The 25,710-nt window shown below is 42.9% G+C and overlaps 3 protein-coding genes across 3 annotated transcripts; 1 reads left to right on the forward strand and 2 right to left on the reverse strand.

Annotated features, from left to right (window-relative positions):
* Window positions 1–147: 147 nt before the first annotated feature.
* MONOS_5960 (putative Calcineurin-like phosphoesterase) lies at window positions 148–17,038 on the reverse strand (the record flags this gene model as incomplete). The annotated part of the gene is made up of 3 exons (XM_067876153.1): window positions 148–14,198; window positions 14,253–16,865; window positions 16,958–17,038. The coding sequence occupies 3 exons, from the start codon at window positions 17,036–17,038 to the stop codon at window positions 540–542; spliced, it is 16,353 nt and encodes a 5,450-aa protein (XP_067726004.1). The 3' UTR covers window positions 148–539.
* A 1,073-nt stretch (window positions 17,039–18,111) lies between these two features.
* MONOS_5961 (uncharacterized protein) lies at window positions 18,112–19,567 on the reverse strand (the record flags this gene model as incomplete). Its single annotated transcript, XM_067876154.1, has 3 exons — window positions 18,112–18,879; window positions 18,940–19,436; window positions 19,495–19,567. 3 exons carry the CDS (start codon window positions 19,565–19,567, stop codon window positions 18,112–18,114), a joined length of 1,338 nt encoding a protein of 445 aa, XP_067726005.1.
* Window positions 19,568–23,265: 3,698 nt separating this feature from the next.
* Window positions 23,266–24,179, forward strand: MONOS_5962 (uncharacterized protein; the record flags this gene model as incomplete). The annotated part of the gene is made up of 3 exons (XM_067876155.1): window positions 23,266–23,532; window positions 23,590–23,957; window positions 24,155–24,179. The coding sequence occupies 3 exons, from the start codon at window positions 23,266–23,268 to the stop codon at window positions 24,177–24,179; spliced, it is 660 nt and encodes a 219-aa protein (XP_067726006.1).
* Window positions 24,180–25,710: the final 1,531 nt, after the last annotated feature.

The following is a 25,710-nucleotide window of genomic DNA, read 5'->3' on the forward strand; positions in this document are numbered from 1 at the left end:
GTTTCGTGATATTTTTTGTTTCTAAACATTCTCGCACATACACATGAAATTCTTTGGAAAAAGTCAATAAACATGTTATAAACATAATAAACAATTTGAGATATTTATTAAGTGAATATTTTATTTTTGAATAATGTTTGTTTTGATTAATAATCGAAAGGCAAATATCTGCTTTCTGTATTAACCTTGTCTTTTCATTCTTTTCGACAAAAGACTTGAAGCATTCCTTTTTGAGCTAAAAACTGAAAAAAAATTAGAAAAAGATATCCCCCAAATCTAAAAATACTTTGATTTTATCTATAAAAATATCTAATAATCTGAAAATTATTTCTTTATTTTCGAGATAATAATTCATTCAACACATAATAAACGTTAACATCATAATATTTTTTTAAAATAAATAAAAATTCATTTTAAAGAATTTCAAATTAAAAAAAATCTAATTTTTTGTGATATGTTCTCATTCAACAAAATCTGAAACATATTTGATATGAGTATCAAACGATACCTTCCACAATTTTCAGTAAAAAAAATGCATTTTACATCATCAACGTTGCGTCCTCTATTTGTTTTTGCTCCTCTTCACTGACATCGTCCTGTGGAATAAGATCCACACTATCATCGTCATCGTAGTCTTCCTGCCCGCTTCTGCCAAAATCACCCATCAACTCTCCAGTGAAGCTGTTGATAATCGGTGGTGCATATTCGCTTGGCAACGGAATCATTCCCTGGCCTTCTGCCAGTTCATCATACTGTGTCGGTTCTGAACCAACAACAGCTCCTTCGACAGTTTCATCAGCATTTCCTTCACCACTCTGTTTCCCAGCTGGATTGGGTGTTGAAGCTTCGCTTGACACCCTGTTGCTGTCAGATTCAGCCAGTTTAGAAGACACTGTACTTGAGCTTCGATCAGGTACTTCTTCATTCAACAGCAGCCTCAATTGGCTTCTCCGTATGCTTTTCTCTTTCAGATCGACAATTGTGTCTGTGGAAGCTGACAGCAGGCGCTGCAGTTGCAATGCTCTTTGATCAGCCTGCGTGTGGTGATGATAGAACGAGTTGCTTAGCAATTCTGAAGGCGTCGGAGAATCACTCGAAATGGAGCTCGCCAATGTCGAAGCTGATTCGTCCATGTAGCCCTGAGAACTAGCACGAGAAACAGATGAAGGCGGGATATCTTCGGGAGCAGTGCCACAAGCAACAGGACTGGATTCTTTAGCTTCATCTGATTCTTTTGATTCTTTTGCTTGTTCGAGTCTTCGTTTTTCCTCAGCCTCTTGCTCTTCCAGTTCAGCCAATCTCTGCATCAGCCTTGTCCTCTCCTCTTCGATGTCTTCCATTATCTCATACAATCTTTCTCCCAATTCTCTCACCCAGTCAATTCCGTATTCTTTCTCCATCTCTGCAATGATCCGTGGCAGCTCTGCTTCAAAGTCCACCTCTCCGCAGAGATCAGGATCAGCAGAAGACAGCTTAATCTCATAGCTCATCTGCAAACGCCTCGAAATCTGTTCAGGAGCTAATGTTGTGGATTGATTCCCAGTTGATTGAATGGCACAATTAGATTGAATTTGACCTCTTGTTGTTGAAGTTACAAGTGAGGGTGATGTTGCCAGTTGCTGAGTGCTTTCTCTATTTTCTACTGGCAGCGAAAGAGGCTCTGGAGCTAATTCCTCGTGTTTGCGTATCGCGTTTTCATCTTCTGTCGGTTTTTCTTCTTCCTTTGAATCATCAGTCTTTTGCGTTCCACTTTGTTCAGTTTCTTGCGTTTGGTCATTTTCTTCTTTGCTCTTCTCTTTTTCTTCCAGATGTTTGTTTTTAACAATTGTATCCAATTTGTTCAATGCATCTTCAATCGAACAAGCTTTCATCCTCATCATTGCATTCAAAATGACTCTCGAATCGTATCTCCTCTTCGCCTCTGCCCTTTCTGCTGCTTCAGCCTCTCTTTCCTGAGTCTTCCGCATGTGCCCTTCAATATCGTCCTCTTCTGTGTGGATGTTGGCCTCCTCGTCTGCCATAATCGTGTCCATGTGGCAGAGCGGGCCGTACTGAATCACATCAACCGTCAACACAGGCGCCACATGCGTCTCATCAACCACAGAACTGGGGAATGTCACAAGTGTGTTGTGGAATGCAATATATTTCGTGATCTGTGTCAGAATTGAACCAAGTGTTGATAGTTTCAAGTAGTGTGACGACGACATCTGGGCATAGTCAGATAAAGCAGAGAAGAACGATGGATCATTGCCCTGTATAGGTGGAGGCAGCTTCGGTGAATTTGAGGCAGTTGAGATGAATGAAGAAGAAGTCAGCGAGGCAGATGCTTGAGTCGTCTGCGGTGAAATAGGAACATGAGGTGTGGAATCAGCATACATTTGGGTAACAGAACTGCAAGTTTCAGGATGCGACAAGGGGCTTTGGGTGATTGAAGGATTCACAGAATACAGAGATGGGGAGCTTGTGCCTGTTGAGTGAGAAGAAAGAATAGGAGCATTTTGCACTTTGTTCTGGGATGCAAACACAGAAGATGATTGTGGTGTGCGAGGAGGAGCTGGAGAAGACAAGACATTGGAAGATGAATACGGCAAATGCGGCTGTGATGATGTGGGCTGAGTGTTTGGCGCTCCAAAGGGAGAAGCAGAAGGCGACGTCAGTGATGAATTCGGCGAAAGAGGAGTGCGGATGTTTGCGGGTGTGGTGACAGAGTCAGGTGATTGTGGAATTGGCGTGGAGCCACTGCTTCGTGTGTTCGGCTGGTGAAAGAAGATGCCGTGTGGAGGGCGTGGAAGAGGAAGAGGATGGTTCAAGTTCGAAAGGCCGATGGGAGCAAGCAGTGTTTCAGGAAGCGGCTGGAGTATAGCAGAGGTAGAGGTGTTGGAAGGATTGTAGTAATCGCGGAGGGTTCGGAGGAGGACAGAAACGAATGTGGAAGATGAGAAAAATTGCATAGGCGATTGTGGGTGAAGAGATGGGGAGTGTAAAGAAGCAGGAGAAATGGTAGAGGTAGAGGGATATAAAGTAGAAGAGAAAGAAGGATTTACAGGATAATGTGTGAAAGACGAAGAGGTTGATGTGTGGAGGGTGTAGTTATGGAACAAAGAAGAAGAAGGCAAATTAGAAGAAGAAAACATAGGTGATTGGCGATTCTCTGAAAGTGGTGATTGGGATAAGCTTGGATGTGCAGCATGCTGATGGAGGGTATTTATTGTTGGTGAAGAGTTCATCGAATTTGACGGAGAAGAAATGGAAGATGGAGAGCGGATGTAAGTCGAGGTTGGGGAAAGAGATTTAGAAATAAGTGAGTCAAGTGCGGTGTTGTTGGGTAAAGAGAAATTCTGAGGTGAATGTGAGATTGGGATGGAAGATACAAGCGTGGGTGAGGCAGAGGTGTTGGAGAGTGAAGGAAGTGAGCAGGAAGAAGGAGAATTGTTGGCAGAAGCAGAATGAGCGTAAACAGAATCACCAGAATGAACAGGAACAACTGGTGCAACTGCAACAGCAACAGCTGCAGGCGATGCTGGCGGGGTTGGTGTTGATGGTTGATTGGGATCTGAAGAAGAAGAAGGAGCAGAAGAGAAAGAGGAAGAGAGAGAAGAAGAAGCAGAAGAAGCAGACAGTGTCGGAGGCACAGCAGCCGGCTGAGTGCCTGCACGGAACTGCCAGCTGCTGCTTGTCTCACACTGTGCCAGTTTGGATGAAGCTCTCACACCCTGCGACTCATCATGATGCATAATGCGTCCATCATAGCCAGTGGCTACCATTGCCAACGGCATTGATTGCGTTGACTGCATCGAAGACAGAAGATTCGATTCGTGTGTCTCTTTGGCTCGCATTTTGCTTTCTCGCTTCAGTGCTTTTTCTTCTTTTTCTCTCATTTTCTCCTCCAAAAGTCTCAAGTTGCGGTAGTTCTCCAGCCCATCCTTCTTGTTCTTCTTCAGTTTGGCCTCTGCGATCTTCGCTTCCCTCATCATCCGCTCGACCATCAGCACACGCGATGCCACCAGCGCTGCTGTCGTCTCCCCAGCAATCAGCTCTGTCTGCGGCGGCGTCAGCTTCAGCAGCAGCACACTCGCCTCGTTCGGACCACAGTAGTCATACGCAGAGAACACAGTGACCACTCTGTTTTCGTGTGAAGCAGCAAACCCTCTCGGGAAGAACTGATGCGCCCTGACCAGCATATCAATCCTGTTCGACGCCATGAATCTTCGGCAGGTGTCTAACGAGTAAGGACATCTGTTCCCATTGGGCAAGTCAACATCACCGGGATCTGCCCACAGCGTGGTGTGCTGAATGTCCTGCATTCGATAGCGTGGGTGTCCAAAGTTCCAGCGTCTTGCAGAGGGGTCCTCACACTCTGCAAAGTAGTCGAAGCGGCTCATCTTCGGCATCTCCTCCTCGACATTCAGGCAAGGCACCATCGATGTGAATCCCCCGTGGCAGATGAGGATGCGCCGCTCTTCGATGAACGGAGCAGGAGGAGGAGAAGGAAGAAGGGAGGCTTTTGTGAGGAGGGCGGAGTGGTGGGCTTTGAGGAGCTCGGTGAATGTGGACGGGAATGCGGAGGAAAGGAGAAGAGGCGGCGGGATGAAGGGAGGGGGAGGAAGATATGTGGAAAGAGGATGAGAAAGAGAAGAAGAAGAAGAAGAAGAAGAAGAAGTATTGTCCAATGGCTGCAGAGCAGAGGTAGATTGCTGTGGTGAACTGATAAAAGAAGGTCGAAGATATTCTGGTTTCTGAATTAGGTTGGCATATCCTTTGCTGCTATTGTAGTTGCTGTTGATTCCATAACTCTCAGAGGAACTGCTATTCCCGGCTGGATTTGAGCACGAAAGAGAATCAAAGCTGAGCAAACCAGTGGACGAGGCAAGCGGAACTGATTCTTGTGTTGATCGATTGTTAGCAGTATTTTCATTGGAGCCTATCATTTGTTGTTGTTGTTGCTCTTTCAATGAATTCTTTGTCTCCAAAGATGACAACGATGATGAATTGAGCAGACTTTTATGGAATGATTCGATAAAGCGTGCTCTGCGTGCGCTTCGTTCGTTTTCTCCCTTTTCTGACTCCGACATATTCTCAATATGAGGAATAACAGGAAGTGGAGGATGGTACTTCAGAGTAGCCAAGATAGAAATAGGCATGTTGTTGAACAGATCCAAGAAGCGTGCATAGAGTGGATGCTTCACCCGATACTCATATCTTCCATACTGGTTCAAAATACGAGCGCCAGGTGGCAGTTCCAATGGAAATTTCTCAAACAGCTCTTCATTGAAACCCCAGTCAAACGATCGATAGGACTCGTGATTCCCTCTCATCATAAACACGCGATGAGGCAGTGCCAGACGGTACAGCAGGAGCAACAGAATCACTTCGAGTGAGTTTTTCCCTCTGTCCACGTAGTCTCCCAGGAACACCACACACGACCTCCCATGTGGAGCAGTGATGACCTGGTCGAGCACTTCGAGTGCAGAGCGGAGGGAGTTCAATGAGCCATGTATATCCCCCACAACCAGCAGCCCATGCATGTTGTCACGTTCGTCTGCAGTGCCTGGATCAGGCGCGTTGTCGCAGGAAGCGTCGATCCGAGCAGAGTGAGAGAGGAGAAGAGGCTTCGAATGAGGAGGAAGTGGGGGCATTCCTGTGGATGGATTGGCTTGTGACTCAGTTTCATTGGGATTATTGCAATCGGGTGAGTCAATAGAGGATATGATCTTTTTGTAGGCTGTGATAGTCTCCATCGAAAGTGGGTTGTCGTATTCATCGCTGCACTTGTTCTTTGTGAAAGCATCTTCATCCAAATCTTTCCCATTATTATTATCAGCACTTTTCCCATTTGAATTAACTTTTCCTTTCCTTTTCTTGTTCTCCTTCGCTTTCATCTGCTCCTTTGAGGCATAGCTAACTGCCCTGCCTTTGCGGAACCCTGGTCCAAAGTGTACTTCAATCTGACTCAGCATCGCCGTCCCTGGCTTTGTGTAATGTGCCTTAGCAAGTGTCAGAATGTTATCCACCATTTCAGCTGAGAAATGCAGTGAAAGCTGGCCAGTTGTTGGAGAATAGCGCGAATATATCATTCTTCTTACTTGTGCCACAAACAACAAGGTAATCCCATCTTCTGTTGTTGGAAACTGCAGCTGCGGTGGTGGGAAGGGATCTCTTAACTTGCACATCTTCATCGGTGTTCTGTGCCAGCCAAAGCGGAAAGTCACTTGGCGCGGGTCAAACAAAGTGGAAGGGTAGATCGAGGCAGCGGTGGCAGAGGAGCAGCGGTAGAAGGAGCGGGAGATGCGCTTGCGGAAGCGAGGGGGCACAACAGGGAGGACAGCAGTGCATTTGGAGGAGTCTGAGGAAGAAGAATTAGAATTAGAATTAGAAGAGGAAGAAGAGGAAGATGATGATGAATTGGTTAAAGCAGAAGAAGGAGGTGGAGAGAGACAAGGAGAGAAAGAAGGAGTGGACAAAGCAGAAGCAGACGAACGGAGAGGAGAAGGTGTGATGGAGCCATCAGGATGGTGTGAATCGAGCTGTGGTGAAGATGAACTGGCTTTGACATCAGCAAATGGATGAATAGTGCGGGTGGGCGTAGAAAGAGAAGAAAGAGAAGCAGCAGCGGCAGAAGAGGAAGAGGAAGAGGAATTTAATGATGCTGATGATGATAATGATGATGTTAGTGACGCAGAATTTGAGCCAGTTGGAGCTGACACAAAGGAAGGAGAAGCAGAAGGCTGGGGAACAAGTACAGTTGAAGACGAGTGGCTGATAAGGGGAGCAGGTGATGTTGGTGTGGATGGAGGAGGATGAGTGGGAAGAGGACACATCGAAGGAATGGTAGATGATGGCACAATAGAAAGCTCTGAAGAAGAAGAAGAAGTTGAATTTGAATAAATAGGAGAAGATTGCGTTGCAGGAAGAATTGAGATTACTGTTTGTGGAGTGGAAGTGATTGTGCTCAAAGATGATGCTGAAGTTTCCAGTAGAGATAGACTTCCAGTTGTTTGTGTCAAATTCTTTTCTTTCTCTCTTTCTCTTTCCTTTTCTTTCTCTTTCTCCCTTTCTCTCTCTTTTTCTCTCGCCATCATTCTCCTCACCCTCTTCCTCACTTTCTTCACCAGCTCTCTATTTGCTATCTCTTTCTCTCTCTTCACCGCCGCCCTCTTCGCAAATCTATCTTCTCTTCGGCATATTCGTGCATTCAACTTAGCATCTGCTATCGAGCCCAGCCGCTTCTTCATTCGATTTGTCAACAGATGTGCCCACACTTTCATCTTCACTTTTGTTTCCTCTTCTTCTTCCTCTTCGTCTTCGTCGTCTTTCTGGCTGTCACTGGAATCATCATTAGCTTCTTTGTTCTTCTTATCTAACTGGCTGGATTCTTTTTTTCCTTCACTTTCTTTCATTGCTTTCTCCTTCTCCTTCTCTTTCTCTTTCTCTTTCTCCTTCTCTTTCTCTTCTTTCTCCTTCCTGTCCTGTTCTTCCTGTGCTTTCTTCTCTGCCATTGAGGACAATGGATGTATATGTGGATCCACACTCTCCCCCACTTCCTTCATCCTCGCCGTTTGAATTGCCTTCTGCGTCGGCCTGTGTGATACAATAGGGAAATAGCGATGGTGAAGAGGATGATAAATCACTTGGAATGTCAGCTGCCAGGACTCAAACATACCAACAATACGGCATGTGTGGTTGCACGGAACAAGAGGCGCATGAGATGGAAGAAACGGCTTGAAGATGCGGGGAGGCAAGAAGCAGGATTTGCATGTTAGAGAAGGAGGGGGATTGGTGAGGTGAAGCAAAGGGTGTGTGCGATGAAGAGGAGGGTGTACGAAGGAGGTGTCATGAAACATCGAAAGAGGGCGAGAAGGATGAGGGAAGTACATGGAATGGACATGAGGCAGGCTTTTGGGCTGATTGGAGGAGATATCACGGTTGATTCTGAGGTTTTGGAGGGATTTTGATAAGAAAGGCAAGGAAACATTAACTTTTCTGACAGGTGCATTGACGTCTGACTGAAGGGAAGAAGCAGAAAGTGCAGAAGAAGAGTCGAAAGAAGAAGAAGAAGAAGGATTCATAGAAATGAATGAAGGAGCCACTGGGAGTGAAGAAGGAGACGAAGGGATCGCCATCTCGGGCACCAGAGGGTGGAAAGCAAAGCTTGACTGTTCTGCTGTGTATGTGTCCATCGCCTTTCTGATTTTCGCATCGTCGTCAACTTCGGGGAAATAGGCTGCCGACGGAGTAATGTCATCTCCGTTGATGTAGTGCTTCTCTATCAATTCGTTCACTCGTGATGCATTGCTTGACAGCACACCTCCTCTTTCTCTTGATGCTTTCTCTTCCCACCTCTGCTTCTTCACCTCCTGTGCATGCCTCTCATTCAAGATCTGTACTGTGGCCTCTCTCATCTTCGACACAAACTCCAATGAGCCAAAATCGTCCCATAGATCTTCAAACTTCTCAATCGCCAGCCACATTCGGTGCCTTTCGTGCTGTCGGAACAGACGCTGCGCACGCCGACTCAATTGAATGCGTTTTTGCTGTTTGACTTTTCTTTTTGAGTGTGTTTTGTTGCTTGCGCTGTCGGATCGTGCAGTTGGCTGGGTGAAAAGAGAAGTTTGAGAGGAATTCTTTTCGAGTGTGCTGAAAACAGGTGTGGGCGCAAATACATTTGAAGCAGAAGAAGAAACAACAACAGCAGCAGCAGAAGATGACGAAGAATTGCTGTTGTTTCGTGGAAGACAAGGGCTAAGCTGATGTGACTGTAATTGATTCACATTCAACGTAGATGTTGCCAGTGCAGAAGAAATATCTTGTGAGCTATCAATCTTTTGAACAGTATTTTCCTTTGCAATCTCCTGTTTCCTTGTTTTGTTCATCTTTCTCATTCTTCTGCGTGCTTTCCTCTTTTGCCTCTCTCTCCGCTCTTCTCTGCTGATGCCGTATGTCCACTCCACATCCTCTGCATCATACAGTCTGTTGCACCATTCCCCTTCGCTCTCTTCTTCATCCTCGAACTGCGTGAACCACCTGTCCATCGCACGCATCTTGTTTGGCTGAACTGAAATGGATGGACGGAATGCCACTGCTAAGTCTTCAGATACAGCTGTTGAAGAGGAAGAAGATGAAGAGGAAGCAGATTCAGCAGAGCCATCGGCTGCATTGCTTTCATCGTCGCCTTTGGAGATATCAGCAGATGATTGTGTGTTGTTGTTGTTATTGCTTGGTGATAGAGGTATTCTCTGTGTCTTTGTCGGCTGCAGTGGCTGCATTAAGCTTAATGCGGTGACTCGATTTATGTTTGACTTCTCTTTTCTCTCAGAATCTTCTCTTTCTTCGCTGCTGACTCCAACCATCAGCACATCTTCATCACTCAGCCCTTCTCCTTTCACTTCCGCCAATGAGCTCTTCTGCTTCTTTGTCTTTCTGTGCCTTCCTCCTCCTCCTCTTCCTTCTGAAATTGTGTTCTCTTCTCCACTCTCTTCATTGAAGCTGCTTGTCTCTCCATCATCCCCTCCATACGACGAAGACGATGACAATTCATCCAGAAAGAACCCTGTCTCATTCAACTGCTCTCTCGCTTTCTCCCACACAAACGCTGCTGCCTCTTCTTCCCTCTGGAAATCCTCCTCTTCCAGCTGGTGCGGATCCCACTCTCTGATCTTCCTTCTGTGTCTTCCACAGCAGCAGCGATGGCGACGTCTTTTTGGCACATTCAACCCTCTCAAGCGCTGGGGTGTCTTCAGAACACTCGGCGAGGCAGAGAAGGAGTCTCTGTCGTCTCTGGCGGCGATGTACGGGGTGAGAGAATTCAACGTCGGGTGTGCTTGGACAGGGTGGGTGAGCAAGTGAGTGGAAGGCGAGGGAACAGACTGGCTGCACTCCAAAGAGCTGTAGTTGGATGAGAACTGGAGAAATGGCTGGGATTGCTCATATTCTCCTTCGACAGACGCAGAAAATGGAGATGCCAATGAAGAGGAGGAGGAAGAAGAAGAATTAGAAGAAGCATTTGGCACAAGAACTGCAGCAGGAGCAGTTGGTGAGCTGTTCAAAATGGCCGATGCAGGAATCTCCTTAGCTTTCTTCGCAGTCAGCGAAGAAGGCGCGTATTTGGACTGGCTGCGGAGTGTGGGTGGAGGAGAAGGTGATGGGCGCAGATCGCCTGCATTTGTAGGAGAATAAGGCGGAGGAGGAGAAACAGTGGCATCTGCTTGCTGTTGCTGCTGCTGCTGTTGTTGTTGTTGAGCGTTTTCTCCCTCTGGGCTGGCTGTTTTGCTCTTTTCCTTTGAGTATTCCTGACTGGCCCCAAAGTCTACAGAGGTTCCGCGTGCTTCCATCAATCTGGACTTTGCTTCTTCTTCGCTTTTGTCTCCTGCTTCATTGTCAAATTCATTGTAATCATCGTCTTCTTCTTCGTCATCTGTTTCTCCGGTTCGCATCTCATCTTCGACTCTTCTGTCAAACACTGAGCAGTCCAGCATCAACCGCTGTGTCTTGTCAATTGCCAGTGCAGATTCAGATTTCCTCTTTTGCCTCTCCCTCAGCTCTGATAGCACTTCCTTCATCAGCTCTTTTTCTCGCTCTATTTCTCTTTTTCTTTCGATGCTCATTGCATCTTCTGTTTGTTTCTCTGAAAGAGACACTGGATTATCCAATGAAATTGCTCCGTTTTGCGAGCTGGCAGCAGCAAGAAGAGAAGCTGTTGGGAGAGAAGAAAGAGGAGGATACGAAGAATTGCCATCAAATGTTGCATTCCCGTCAAACACCTGCTGCTTGGGCACGAAGGGGGAGATGGTGACACTGAAGTTCGATGAGCCAGATGGAAGTAATTCTGCTGTGTTCAAGACAGGCTGTGAGAGCGTGGAGTGCATCATGGAACCAGAAAACGAGGAAGCCAAAGGAGAAGGCGTGGAGACAGAGGAAAACGAGACAGAAGAAGAAGAAGAAGAAGAAGAAGAAGACATTGAACCAGAAGCGATCGAAGAGCCAGAGCCAAAGCGCTGAGATTCTGGAGAGTAGAGCGGAGAAGGCATTGTCATGAATGAAAGAGGAGAAGAGACTAATTCAGGTACTGGGCCAGACAAACGAGAAGATCCAGTGCTTGAAATAGAAGAAGAAGAAGAAATAGAAGAAGAGGATAAGGAAGAGGAAGAGGAGGAAGAAGAAGACAACAATGATGATGAAGCTGACGATGCTTGCTGATAAGAAAGTGACGATGAGAAAGACGAGGAAGGCGGGTTTGGTGTCATTGTGGCGTAACTTGAGCGGAACAAGGCAGCTGTTGAAGAACTCGGCAGCTCAAACTGCATTCCTCCTTCTCTGTTTCCGTATCTGCCTTCTTCCCCAATCTTCTCTTTCCTCTCGTTCTTGTGCTTTGCCAGCGTGAATTCGGGTTTCCCTTCTCCAATAAACCTTCTCCACGACAAGTACAGCGCTGTCTGGCTCATGTTCTGCATCTTCTTCCGCAGCTTCCTCTGCTGCCTGTGCCTCTCTCTCCTCAGCTTAGCTGCCCGCATCGCCCGCTCCCTCTCCTTCTTGTTCTGCTCGGCCATTCGCATCCGCCTTATCCGCGCTCTTGCGCTTGCGTCTCTCATTGAAGAAGCATTGGACAAGCCTGCAAAGTTCATCCTCGGTGTAGACGAAGAAGAAAATCTTCTGTTTGTTTGTGGAGTGCTGCCACTGCCGATTGTCATTCTCCGCTTTGTCAGAGGCGAATTGGTAAGAGAAGAAGACATGTTGTATGTGCCGAGGGAAGAAGGAAGGGGTGCTTGTGTGTGCGACGAAGGAGAAAGAGAGCTTGTGGAGGCAGAGGGGGCCAAATAGAGTGAGTGAGATCTCTCTATGCGCCCGGGCACAGCAACAGGAGAAGCAGAATTTGAAGAAGAAGAAGAGGAAAAAGAAGAAGAAGAAGAAGGAACCAATGAAGAGATGGAAGGAGAATAAGAGCTTGCAGCCTTCATCATCGACGGGGCATAGCTCGACATGCTTCTTCCTCTCCCTTTCACTTCGCTTCTGTTTGGTGTGTCTGCTGAAGGCGAAGACAAAAATGAAGAAGGTGTGGAAGACTGAGAAAGGGCAGAGAGTGTTGACTGTGAGGGACTTTGACTCACATTTGCATTTGTATTTGTATTTCCATACAGTTTCGAAGCAATCCGCTTTCCTTCTGCTGTGAGTGTGTATGTGCTGCGTGAAGAAGAAGAAGAAGCAAAAGCCTGTCTCCGCTTTATCCGCTCTGTCTTCGCACTCTGCGGCACCTTTGCAAACGAATCGCTTCTGCGCAAGTCGCCATCGTCATTCGCAAACATCCTCTTTGCAACTTTCTCGTTTCCTCCTTCTCTTTTCTCTGCCTCACCTCGTCTTGTCCCCTGTGTGAAGGTCGATCTATGCTTCAGTGAGGGTACTTTACTTGTGCTTTCATCGCTTCCTCTTCCTTCTTTCGATGCAGACGTTCCTCTTGTTGACTCGTGCTGTGCAGAAGCAGAAGACAGCAGGGCAGTCGACGACGAGAAGCCGTCTTTGGAAAGCTTCATGTTCTGCTCGTGCTCTCTTTCTGGTGTGAATGTCTTCGATCTCTCTCTCTGTGGCTTCATCAGCATCGAGTGCTGACGGACAAGTGTGCCTCTTCTTCCCTGTTGCTGCTGCTGCTGTTGCAAAGCAGAAGAATTGCTGCTAATCCCTCCTTTTTTCATCGTGTGCCCGTCTTTCCCTTTCTCCTCCTCTTTCTCCCTCGATCTCGCCCTGAGCCCTCTCCGCTCGGCAAATCGCTTCGCCTCCAAAACAATCCGCGTAAAGTGTTCTTCTCTTGCTATCCGCTTCACCAGCCTTCTCAATGCCCTTCCATACTCTCCTCTATGTGCAGCAGAGGTGTGGATCGAATACGGCGCCAGTATCTTCTCCCTCAGCGCTGCCAGTAGCACACGCGCAAACCGCACTTCTTCCAGAAATGTGAGGCTTTCTGAGCTGTTTGAAGAGTCTGTGGTGGACAAGGCATTGGCAGTGGTAGTTGTTGTAGCTTGCATCGTTGGTAGTGAGTTATTTGAATTCCCAGAAGCATCAGCAGCAGCACCCGACGAAGAAGAAGAATGAGAAGTTGATGCTATTAATGATCCAGGTGCCCACACATCCGCCACAAGAATCGGCTCTTCTGCTGTCCCATCGTCAAACTCCTCGTCCTCCATGTCCACGCGCCACCGCTGCCCGTCCCGCTCTGCATCGAACGTGCCTCTGTTGCCGCCCTTGTTCCGCTTCATCATCGTCTGCACTCCTGTGCCCAGGTTCGCATTCGACGGCAGAGTGTGCCGTGTCTGCGCATTGCCTGGCTGGTAGCTGTCTTCGCAGGGCATCTCTGTGTAGTTCGGAATATACACAGCCACTTCGCCCTTTTCGTTGAATGCAGCCACTCTTCCGTTCACATCCAGGTCGCTGATTGGAGAAGGCGGTGTCTTCGTCGACGGGCGGGTGAAGACAGCCAAGTTGCGCATCACAGTGATCAGTGGCATGTCTGCTGGAAAGACACACTGGCTGATCAGCCGCCTTCCTTGTGTCATAATCAGGATGAGCGAGGAAGACGGGTGTGCCGGCGGAGAAAGAGAAGGAGGAAGGGAGACTGTTCTTGAGAGGGACTCAGAAGGAGAGGTTGGAATCGTTCGCTGTGTGGATGCTGTGGTCGGAGTAAGCATCGCTGCATCAGTCCTTTCGGTGGACTCTTCATCTATTCTGGTGGTTCTGTCTTTACCATTCTCTTCTTTTTCTTTCTCCTTTTCCTTCTCTTTCTCCTTCTCTTTCTCCTCTTTCTTCCCAAACTGCTGCGTGTTCTGTGCTGGTCCTTTATACACGTGTATCTTCCCTGGCACACAAAAGGCTGCCACAAAGCGAGGCGCCGTTGTCCAGTCAGCTGTCGTGTCCCACCCTTCATTCATCAGCCGCTTCTTGTGCTGTGCCAACGCAGCAGCAGTGGCTGAGATCTGCCTCACAGACATCGATGCACCTTCGAAGCCAGATGATGGGGTGGAGGGCGGAGAAGGCAGGGGAGGAGAGGAAGAAAAAGAGGAAGAGGAAGAGGAAGAGGAAGGATTTTGGGTGTTTGAGGAAGATGCAGAGGATGCGAGGGAATACGAGTCATCGAAGTCCTGATTAGCGCTGCTGCTGTTGATGTCATCATCGTCTGAGTCCTCGTCTTCCAAGTGCATCATCCCGTCTCTCACCTTCTGCGAGGCATGCGACACAAAAAACGTGTGGATGTTGGTCTCATCTGCACACACCATCGATGCCATGTTTGGCTCCACCGGAGGATACTGCAAGTTTGTGAGTGGGCAGAAGTCGCCCAAGTCTGTTACATCCAAAGGCCATCCGCTGTCTTGGTCGCCTTCGATCTCATTCTCTCCTCCTCCTCCACTGCCATTTGCTGCTACTGCTGCTGCTGCTGATGATGATGATGATGTGTTTGAGTGCTGTGTCTTATCATCTTTTGATAAATTAGAACTGTTTTTTCCTTCTCCTTCTTTCTGAAACGTCTGATTCTTCTCCTTCTCTTTCTCTTTCTCCTTCTTCTTCTGCTTCTCCTCCCACTTCTCCTGCAGCTGCTTCTGCACCTCCAGCTCTTTATCCTCCCTCTCCTTCTCTCCAAACGGCCGAGGCAGCACATACTCTGTTGCCCTGTGGAGTGGATACTGCCCTGGAAAAAACATCGCAAGGGCTGACGGTTCAGCCGTCTGTTGCGGAACATGCGGATCAAACGGGCGGTGCTGTGAAAGGATCTCGTCGACAGTGTAGGCGTGTGTCTCGATGGAGTGGTTGTCAATCACTGTGGGCTTGGGAGGTGGTGGCAGAGGAGGCCATTCATTCGCTGTGAGCGGGTAGCTGAAGGAGGAAGAGGGGTCTTTGGCGTCGGTTGAGCGTGGAGTGCTGTTGAATGAAGAATCAGACAGAGAAGGAGAAGACGAAGAAGAAAGTGTTCTAATCGACATCTGTGACGATGTGCCAAACCTATCTTCGTCATCTCCAAATCTCGTCTGCGTCTGTGTGTTTGCTGCTGCTGCTGATGATGATGACGAAGCTGCCTCTCCATTCGGAGTCAGATGGTCCTTTGGGTTGTAAGTGAGCTTCGACGGGGCGCACTTGAAGAGGACGAGGGTGAAGTCATCTGGCACCAGCTGCAGCGTCTCTCTGTTCGCATTCCGCCCTTTCAAAACACACGGCGCTGTCACCGCAGCCTGCGTAGATGGGGTAGAAGAGACAGACACTGTGCCTTGCAGCGAAAGCGCCTGGGCAGAAGACATCGAAGCGTCTGCTTTGGGGTCGAAGCCATTTTGACCTGAAGAAGAAGAAGAAGATGATGATGATGAAAGAGCAGATGCTTGTTTGCTGCCTGTTTGTGAAGTGTTTGCCGTGTTTGGAGCATTCGGCTGCCAGAGATCAAACAGCGGAGGCTCTGAGCGGTTGGGCAGGGCGACGATTGGACGCTTCGGCCTCATGCTGCTTTTCTTCCTTGCTGTTTGGTCTCTTCCAGTGCGATCGCTGCTCCGCGGAGAGGATGAAAGCGAGCAGCAGGAGGAGCAGCAGGAACAGGAGCGGGAGGAGGAGCGAGAACGGGAGTGGATGTGGGAAGGAGAAGACGCGGGAGAGAAACTCTGGGGCGGTGAAGTGGTGCTTGAGGAATAATGAAATGAAGAAGAAGAAGAAGAAGAGATGGCAGATGAAGCAGAACGTGAAGGCAGCCCTGTGCTTCCTGAAGGGTGCTGCTGATGATTGAGTGGTTTTGGAATCAATGCAGAAGAAGCCAAAGAGCCTGCTGTTGCAGTTTGACTCGAATTGACAGAGCTGATTGGGTGTGAAGATTGTGTTTTCTTTCCCTCTTCATCTTTCGCTTTCTCTTCATTGCCTTCGCTTTCTCTTTCAATCTTTGTGCCTTCCTTCTGTTCTTCCCCTTCCTTTTCTTTGTCTTCATTTCGTTTCAATTCCGCACAATTATCAGCTTCGCTTGGCTTCAATGAGCCTGCAGGCTGCGATGATCTAACTGAACCAGTGGCTGCCCCTGTGCTTTGCTCGCTCGCTTGCACAGTCTGCAGCGCACCAGGCTTTGTTCTTCGCAGCGTCTGGCGGTTCTGCCCGGATGATGTTGCCTGGGAGTGGCGTAGCGTCTGCGAATTATTTCCGTTTTCTCCTTCTTTTGTATCAGAGGATGTTCGATTGTTGTTCGACTCGAGTTCTGCATCATTTTTTCTTCGAGACACATCGTATTTCCCGGAGTCTAATATGATGCGCTCTATTTCTTTCAAATCTGGAACGCTGTCCGCGTTCAAAGGAATTGGACAATCCGTGTGCCTTCTCCAGAATCGACGAAATTTCTGATTCTGTGCGCACAAGGAAAGAATTCGAGTTTTAAATGAACGTGCTGTTTCGCCTGGTTGCACAGTAAAAAATCCCCTTGGAGGAATAATGATTAAAGAGTTGCCTATGCTTTTCCCTCCTCTTTTCCCAAAAGTCTTTTTTATCGTTGAGTGTGCCCTCTCCGGGAGCGCAGCATCGTAAAGCGGAATAAGTGAAGAATCTTCAATAACCCTTTGCTTAACTGATAAAGGAGCTTCACTCAATAAAACATCAGGTTCATCAAAAACAAACACAACGTAAAATCCAGGTATATTTGACAAGCTTAACGGAGGATCTCCCACCTCCGTTGAGAAATCTTTTCCCATGTTGACCGGGTAAGAAACTTTTGGAGTTTGTTGGTACTTTGGTAAATGAGATGAATTTTTGCTGTGATGATGCTTGTGAGAAATATCGAATGAATCACTTCTTCTTTTTGATTTTTCATAATATTTTGTGTTTTCTTCTCGTTTTACAGCGGACATAGATGCTGTTGAGCGATTAATTTTCTGAACAAACAAAGCATAAAACAAAAAGCATTAAAATAAGATGAAGGAGAGAAAGATAACAAATCAAAATTTTTTGTAAATATGAATCAAACATCAGCTTTCTCCATCTCGTTCAATCTCTGATGAGAATTTTGTGCACTTAAGTTTGTGTTGTAACCTGTGGCTTGCGACATTAAGTGCTTTTTGTTGTTGTATGAATAAGCTATATTTATTCAAGAAGAATTTGGTATTTTTGATCAAAAAATCAAAATGATAATTATGAATAAAAAAACGCTGCTAATGGATATGAACAAATTAATTGAACGAAAATCCATTTTTGAGTTTCCGAAAGCAAAATTTTTCAAGTTTCTTTTTAATATTTTGTGTGAGACTATTTCTTTTATTAATAAAGCAATTTATAACGGAAATTTTATAAAAAAAAATTGTTAATAATCAAAAATGCTTCATATTGGCAAGTCGGCAGCTCGAATTTATGAATAAAAGCAAAAAGGCTATCAAAAATGAACAACTTATCGAAAAAATTTTTTTTCTCCAATGATCTCTTTCTGTACTAAGATATTATCTGCTTCTTATGCCATCTTCAGATAAATATCATCCATTCGAGAAACTTCGTCTGTTGTCTCAATAAATACAGAATGACACGTTGCAATGTTTATGTCTGCAAAATAGCCAGCATGAATAGGCTGCATTATCATTCTCGTCTTGAAGAATGGCGAATTGTTATGCTCTTTGAATGAAAAACCAAATGACAGTATTCCACCTTGCAATTCTGGTTTAGAATTATTATTATTATTATTATTATTATTATTATTATTATTATTATTATTATTATTATTATTATTATTATTATTATTAGAAGACATTTCAGAAGTAGAAGAAGAAAAGAACGAGAAAATGAGAAGTAAATTTTTGCTATGAAGTCGGATGATGTGAAAGAGCGAATGAGTTGGAAGGAAAAGAGGGACCCAAAAGCACAAATCGAATGTGACTAAAATGACTGAAAATAACTGAAAATAACTGAAAAATAAACTATTTGTATTGAACATGCTTCTGTTTCAACTGAGTTCTGCTCTTTTCTCTTTGCTCCTTTTTCATTTTGTATATTTGCTGAAATTTGCCTCTTCTTAATCTCAACTTCTCTTCTATGCTATCCGCATCTTCCTTTCTTCATCATCATCTTCTTCTTGCTGCTGTATGACTATCCGATATTGTTCAGTTAAGAACGAACTTGAAAACAGCAATTGTTTCACAGAAACACAAAATAATCAGAGGAATTCGTAAGCAAACGTGAATTTCTAAAACGTTTTGAACGATGATGCACTATGACATAGATGCTTGTCAATGAATCTTCGTATCCTTCTTCTTCCAGCTTGTCAAAAAACTTTCTTTTCATCCCTTTTTGCTTTGCCTTGCCATTTTCTTCTTTCATCTTTCCATCCAATCTTCCCGCTAGAAACTTGAAAATCGCCAAACATTCTCGAAATATGCGAATTTTCAATCTTGTTTGCAGAATCTCCTCCAAAATAACATCAATGACCCTTTCCTTAAACAGAGCATCAAGCGGAATTCTTTTGTTTGTCACCATGCTTTCTAAAAGGCAAACATTTTCAAAGCTCAAATCACTGAAATAATCCTTGCTCGCTTGTAATGCCCTCATAAAGCTGCCCACAAGTCCATAGCATTCCTCCTTCCACAACATGAGGTTGCTAAAAAACGCTTCCAGTGAAAGAAGCCATCTTCTAATAATCATCACTTCAAAGACTTCCTTCCCTCCCTTTCCCTCTTCTTTCATCTTCAAAGTCAGGCGTCTTGTCAGCTCTTCCAGTTCTATAGGGGCTTCTTTCACAAAGTTCAAATCACATGCAAGCCCATAAATCAATTCACATACTTCCGGATACCGGTTAATCAAAAACTGCCAAGCGGACTGATAAGCAAGTTGTGTCAGATTGTGATGCTTCTGATGATATTGAATAATATCTGCTATCTCATTCAAATACAATTCTTTTGGCACTTTCTAATCAAAAATAAGGAGGAAAAAATAATTTTCATTAATAATAACATAGAAACGCCAAACATCATATAATCCAATGTTGCTCAACGCAAATAAAGCCATTTCCACCTCTTTTTGTGCTTCTTCATCTTCCTCTTTTTTCAACGCAACTTTCAGGAGATAAGGCACACAAATGGAATTCAATTTCAATGATGTTGACCTTCCAAATAAATAGTTGCATTCACTAAGATCAGCAATTAGCCTTTCATCCTTTTCTTCCATTTTCTCATATTCATCAACAATCATCTTCTCGATTTTTCTTTCACTTGACAAATCACTATATAACCCATAGCTTGGTAGGTTTTTCATCACAAAGTTAAATCCAAAACGCTTCAGAATTGTCAGAATAATGCCCAATGGTGTTTTCTGTTCATCCATCATTTTGTTAATTTTTTTGAACAACTCAATGATAAACGTGTATTGCAATTCTTTTTCATTCATTTCATCTGCCATTTTATTCATTTTTTCGATATTCTGCTTTTGCACAATTTCTGAGCAACTCTCCAGCTCAGAAAGTAATTCTTCAAAGATTTGAAAAAAAAATTCAAAATATTTCCAAAAAAATAAATTCTTCCAAACTTAACATTTCATATGTAATAGGAGACGAGACTCTCAATTTTTCAACTGCAATCCTAACATAAGTCGCTTCCATTTTGAACAATATTTTTTCCCACTCAAATTACAAATGAAGCAACCTTCCGCAGAATTGAAATTGAAAAAAAAAGCTATTATAAAAAATAAAATTGAAATCATAAAATTTCGATTTGAAGAATGCAGAGTTGCCACACATATCGATGTTTTTCTTTTGACTGACTCTCATTTTGGCATATTTGATCAGACAGAAAAAAGTGAGTTTTCCTTCATATGAAGGAGAAAATTCAGCATATAATCATGTACTATTTCATGCTCATTTGAAATATAAAAATGATAAAAAAAATAAATATGCATTTTTATTGTGAATAAGCGGAAATATTTGAAAAATTATTAAATAAAACAAGTGTTTCACTTGTTTTGGGGAAAAAACGTTTCAAGAGCACGTTGTTGCAATCAAACTTCCAAAACAACTCATCGATGAAAATCGTCAAAACAAATGCAGATGGAAGAAACACGAACTCTTTCAAAAAAGAAAAGAAGGAAGAGAAAAAGAGGAGCTGAATTTCCTTTTTCTATTTCAGAATTCGAAGATACAGAAAGAAGCAAAAGAGCAGATAAAGTTTTGCTTTTTACAACAAAAACGTATTTGCCAATTTTGAGAAGAAGATGAAAGAGTCGCTTCACAAACCAGAAAGAAAATGTTCAAAAACCGAAAATGTGAATGACAAAAAATCTTCAATGAGAGAATTGAAAACTCTGGTGAAGTACTCCTTTTTCATGCTCAATCAACGTCAATAAAAACACAGTGGAAACGGTGTGGGAAATATACAAAGAAGTTATCACTTTAACTGATTTGTCTTGTAAATGGTAAGTGAACTTTGCCAAACGCAGGTTGTGAGGCAATCCAACGAAGCTTTCCCAATCAAAAACAAAGAGAATATTGAAGATATTCCAATATGAATTGGCAGATCCTCCAAATAGAATTCTTTATGATGTCATTCAAAGCAGAAGAAAGGAAAAATATTTGCCTCTCAGATGAATATGAATGGTGCGGAAATCAATCAATGATTGAAAGCATAAGCAGAAGAAGCAGAAGAGATAATACTCCATTGGTTTGGCTGCTGCAACGTTTTGAGAATTTCCATAAATTCAAATGAATAGCTGAGCCAACGATAACATTCCCATCCTCCTTCTTCTCCCAATTCTCTTTCCTCTGCATCACTTGCTTCTCCATAAACTCCATGATTCTCTTCTCCTTCCTCATTCATTTCATGCTGAAAATAACAGAAAAGTGATATTCCATCTTCAGAAAATGAGATTTCCTCATCCTTTCCTTCTGCCATAAACCCTTCTTGAGCATTGCAATGTGGCCATGTCACAAGACTTCAAGACCATTCACAGAATGCTTTGATCAAACCAATTGCTCATCGTATGCTCTTCATTCTTCCCCATCGAGAGAGACTTCTGAATTCTTGGAATTTCACAGCAAAGTGCCATTAAGTGCTTCACTTAACATGTTGAATTGTCATGAAATGATATCCTTTCATCGAACATTTTTCTTCCAATGCTTTCTTCATGAGTGAAAGGAACAAAGAAATATGAACATCGAGTTGGTGGAGGAGAACGTTCTTTTCCAGTTGGAGCCGCAGATGCTGTGAATGCACTTCAATTGTTCTTCTATCTGTTTGATCTGTTGATGATATCCTCTCCACTTTGGTGTATGCACACTGCCATTATCCCTTTCGCCAGACGGATAAAGTCTCGCCGACTCCTTCTCAGAACAATACATTGACAGCCGAAGCAGCAAGCGCAATGAAGCAAAGTGAAATGGAAGAGAACGAGGAAATAGAAGAAAAGATGAAAATGGTGCTTAATATGAACATATTGAGTGACGATGACGAAGCAATTGAAGAAAGTTGGATTTTTTTTTTGAACATGAAGAAGATGAGGAATGTTGATTGTCCTGGCAGTGAAATGTCATCAAAGGTGGTGTAACTGAAGAACGAGATATCAACAACTGAATCTGGTGAATAACACGATGGTTTGGAAGTTGTTTGAAATGGATCGAATGAAACAGTCCGATTATTTCAGAGGCAGATGACGAAAAGGCTGAAAATGCAAATCCTTCACTCGCAGTTATCAATGGCTGGAATCTGTCCTCTGCTTCAAATAGCCCACAAGAGATCGAGATTTATGTCACATTAACAAATAAAGCAGGCTTGCCATCAAAAGAAGAAGAAGAAGAAGATGATGATGATGATAGTGAAAGCACAGAAGAATAATTCAATTCAATATTGCCTTATGATTGCAAAAAAGCCGAAACAATAAAGACAAAGCGGCATGTTTTCTATCAACCCTTTTTGCAAATGGAGCAAATGCATGAGACGGAAAATAGTTGAAGTCCACATTGTTTGTTTTGTAATTTTCGAAGAACAAGGGCATGGATTGATTCAGGAGCTGTTTATCTTCCTCGTTTTCATTCTATTTGTTTCATGAAAAGTAACAATGCTTCGCTTTCAAAAAAATATTCCACAAAAAAAACAGGTGAATTTTTTCCAAAAGCAGAAATGGTTGTCTCATTTCGTTTGTGCGGCCGATATCGTGTTTTATTGATTTGGAATGAGTCTATCATCATTGGCAGAAATTGTCTCTCTTGTCTTGTCCAAAAATCACCAAAATTGCTCCCCAATCTTATTTTCCAAAATTCCAAGCTATTTTATTCCAACTTTATTTCACAGAATTCCATCCTTTTCATCTTCATCCAAACGTTTTACTTTCGAATTTGGTTTCATCTCTCATTCCAAACAAAAACAATGAAAAGAATGGCACTTGAACAACTTCATCTATTTGCCAATTGATATGCAATTATCAGCTTCATTCCGATTGTAATGTTCTTGAAAGAGGAGATTTGCCATTTTGAAAAAAAAAGTCGTATTCCTGGGCTTTGGAAAGGTTACGGATGGTGATATCATCATAACCAATAGAACTATTAAAAGTACATACATACAGATATTTTTGTCCAAAAATAAAATTGTTGGATTCCCGTTGGCCATCTAATCTCCAAAATCATCAAATAGAATTTCAAAATCAACGCACTTCCATCGTTGACTTCCACCACCACACATTTAAATATCGCCTATCCAACAGAAAATATTCGCTCACCGTTCTCTCATTTCAACAAGGACTATTAATGTTTATTCAAATCTGATGATCTGATCATCCATTACAACAAACAAGAAAAAAGGTTTATCGTTTTTTCTTTCTTTCTTAGTAACGCCTTGTCAAATAATACCAACAACATAGAACGGTATAATAACTTATATTTTCGTGGTTGTTTTGAGTTTTTATTTTGCATCAATTTCTTTTATCCAACGATGTGCGGATTCAAAACGAATGACGAATATTCATTTTTTCAGTCTGCAATATGCTTTCAAAAATGCAGACAATGAGTGTTACCAATAGGTTTAATAGTTTGTGCTCATTGTTGCGTTTGAATTCTTGATAGTTACGATTTTATTTTTTGAAGAATTGTTTTCTGAGCTTGAAGATTGCGACAAGGAAGAGCAAAAACAGAAAATTGAAGAATTGAATGAAGTGATGGAAGAAATGGATGAAGAAGAACTTTATTCAACATTCACAAAAGAAATATTCAATAAAACGGATGAAATGATTGAAGAAGAGAAACTTTCGATGGAAAATGCATTATTCTTGCTGAAACATATTGGGCATTTCATCTCATTGAAAAACATACGGATTATGTGCTTTGAGTATTCTTTGCTGAAAGCAAGACTTGAGAAGATAATATTTGACGAATGTGAAAAAGGAGATGGAAAGGATGAAAATCGGATGGTTGATCTTTGCGAATGCTTTTTGATATTGTGCATTAACTGTATTTTAGATGAGTCACTTTTAATCTGTGTGCCTTGTCTGCTGAATGTTGCATTGAAGAAAGCGGAAGACGAGGAGACTCAAAAAGAAGTGGAAATGGCACTTTTGGCATTGAGCAACATTCCAGTATTTTATGTTTGAGCGCTTCTTTTTCATTTTTGATTTATTAATTTTTTCTTATTTTTTGTATAGGAAGTGAAAAGAGAATTGTCAACGAATAAAATCAAAGAAATCATCAAATATCATCAGGAACACAGAAATCTAACAAAACTTGCCTATCAATCTGCTTGGGAGTTTTTAATTTACAGATTGGACACTGATAAAAGCTATGAAGCCATCGTGAATGAACTGCATTTCGCAAGAGAGGCAGCAAGAGAATTGGATGAGTTGTCTAAGAGTGTTGATTGGGAAAGAAAAAAAGAAGAGGAAAGAGGAAAAGAAACGAAAGAAGAGTTTCTTTTGATGAGATGGCTTTCTGCAATTTACAGTTTCTTTCATACGAATATATCGACGAATGAAGAATTTGATGGACTTATCAGCAGCCTTATTCAGATATTTAGGTCTGCGAAGGATAATCACAGAAAAATAAGCGAGATGTGCATTTATATATTTGATGCAGTTGCAAAAAATACATCAGCAAAAGTTGATTTCTTGTTGAAAGGTGGAGCTGTTGATAACATTTTGGTGGAGATTCAGCAACCAACACTTGATGACAAAATGACATTTGATTACATGAATTTTTTTCGATTAATTTCAGTGCGATTGAAAGAAAAGACAGATAACGAAGCCAATGAAGCGAAAAGAATTGAATTGAAAAGAAAGATATTTGAAAAACTGGAAGAAGAAGGGTATGAAGATATCATCACAAGCTTTCATGAAAAGTTTAGTGACATTTTTGCAGATCATAACGTATTTATTTATCTTTGAATAATTTACACTTTCTCTTAAAGGCTTGAGGAAACGAAAAGCTTTGCATTTTGTAACTCAAAAGTTTCATTTTTCTTTTTTCAACATTTCACAAAAAAAAGAAAAAAAAAGAAAAAGAAAAAAAAAGAAAAAAAAGAAAGAGAGAGAGAGAGAAAGAGAAAGAGAAAGAAAGAGAAAGAGAGAGAGAGAAACAGAACTTTTATTTTTTTTGAAAAAACCATTTTTCAAAGCCTCGAAATGTAATTAAGCAACAAAAAATTAAAAGGAAAAGGAAAAGATGAGCAAAATCACGTCGTGGGCGATAAAGTTTCTTGGATCGACCACAACTCAACAACCACAATCAGATTTTTCAAGAATTTGTATGGGAAAGAAATGTGTCTTCTTAGATAATTTTCTTTTTCTTTCTTCTTCTTCTTATTCTTTTCCATTTTACTTTTCCTTTCCAAGCATTGAGCAATCTGAATAAGTCCTCTACCGTCTTTTCCCAATCACTCAAAGACAACGAGCTATCAATGATTGACTGTCTTTCTAATCAGAATGAGGATATATTTTGCGTTGCTGACAAAGCTTCCATCCGATGTAAGTGCTCTCTCGAAAGACTTTTTGTTGCATATGTCGCTCTTTAGTCTTCAATTTTCGCTATCACCTTCATTTTCATCATTCACCTCTTCAACAGCTACATGTTACCCTTCTTTACAGCTCATTTCGAAAAAGAAAAGAAATGAAAAGAAAAAAGAACAGTTGTAGAATCTGCGTCAGATGTGCAGTCTTGAAACTCTCTTGTTGAAATAGCTTTTTCCTGGTGCATTGACTTCGGTCGCATGGAGCAACATAGAAAGACACATGTGATATTGCTCTGCCTAATGCACCAATTCGTCTTTGGTTCTTCTGACTTTCATATTGCAAGCTTCACGCAAAAACTTCACCGAAGCAAAGAAGACTTGCAGGGCTGGGTTGGGACAAGCAGCCTGTTGATGCAAATTTAAACAGGTTGTGGCAGTTCAGTTATTGTTCTCAATTTTCTTTGATATCATTGCGATGGAAAGAACAAAATAAAAGACTCGTCAAAACGTATTGGAACATGTTAAAATTTGAGATAATGATAATGACATCCGTCAACAATTTGTCTGATCCTTAAGAGATGACGAAGGTTATTGCACGTAATTGAATTGGGCTGCTCACAGTTTGAAGCAGGAAATGATGAAGGTTGATGTTGAAGGGATGGAAATGGTGATTTCACTGTGAATGCCAAAGGAAAATATGGAAAAAGCGATGAACGAGATGAAAATGAGAGTGGATGATGTGATTTTATCGTTGGAAAAGACTGTACCAGATGTGTGGGAAGAGAGAGAAGTGGCAGATAAAGATTGTGATGATTACGAAGAT

This window comes from Monocercomonoides exilis (genome assembly GCF_001643675.1).
Source record: "Monocercomonoides exilis strain PA203 chromosome Unknown scaffold27-1312184, whole genome shotgun sequence".
NCBI lineage: Eukaryota > Preaxostyla > Oxymonadida > Polymastigidae > Monocercomonoides > Monocercomonoides exilis.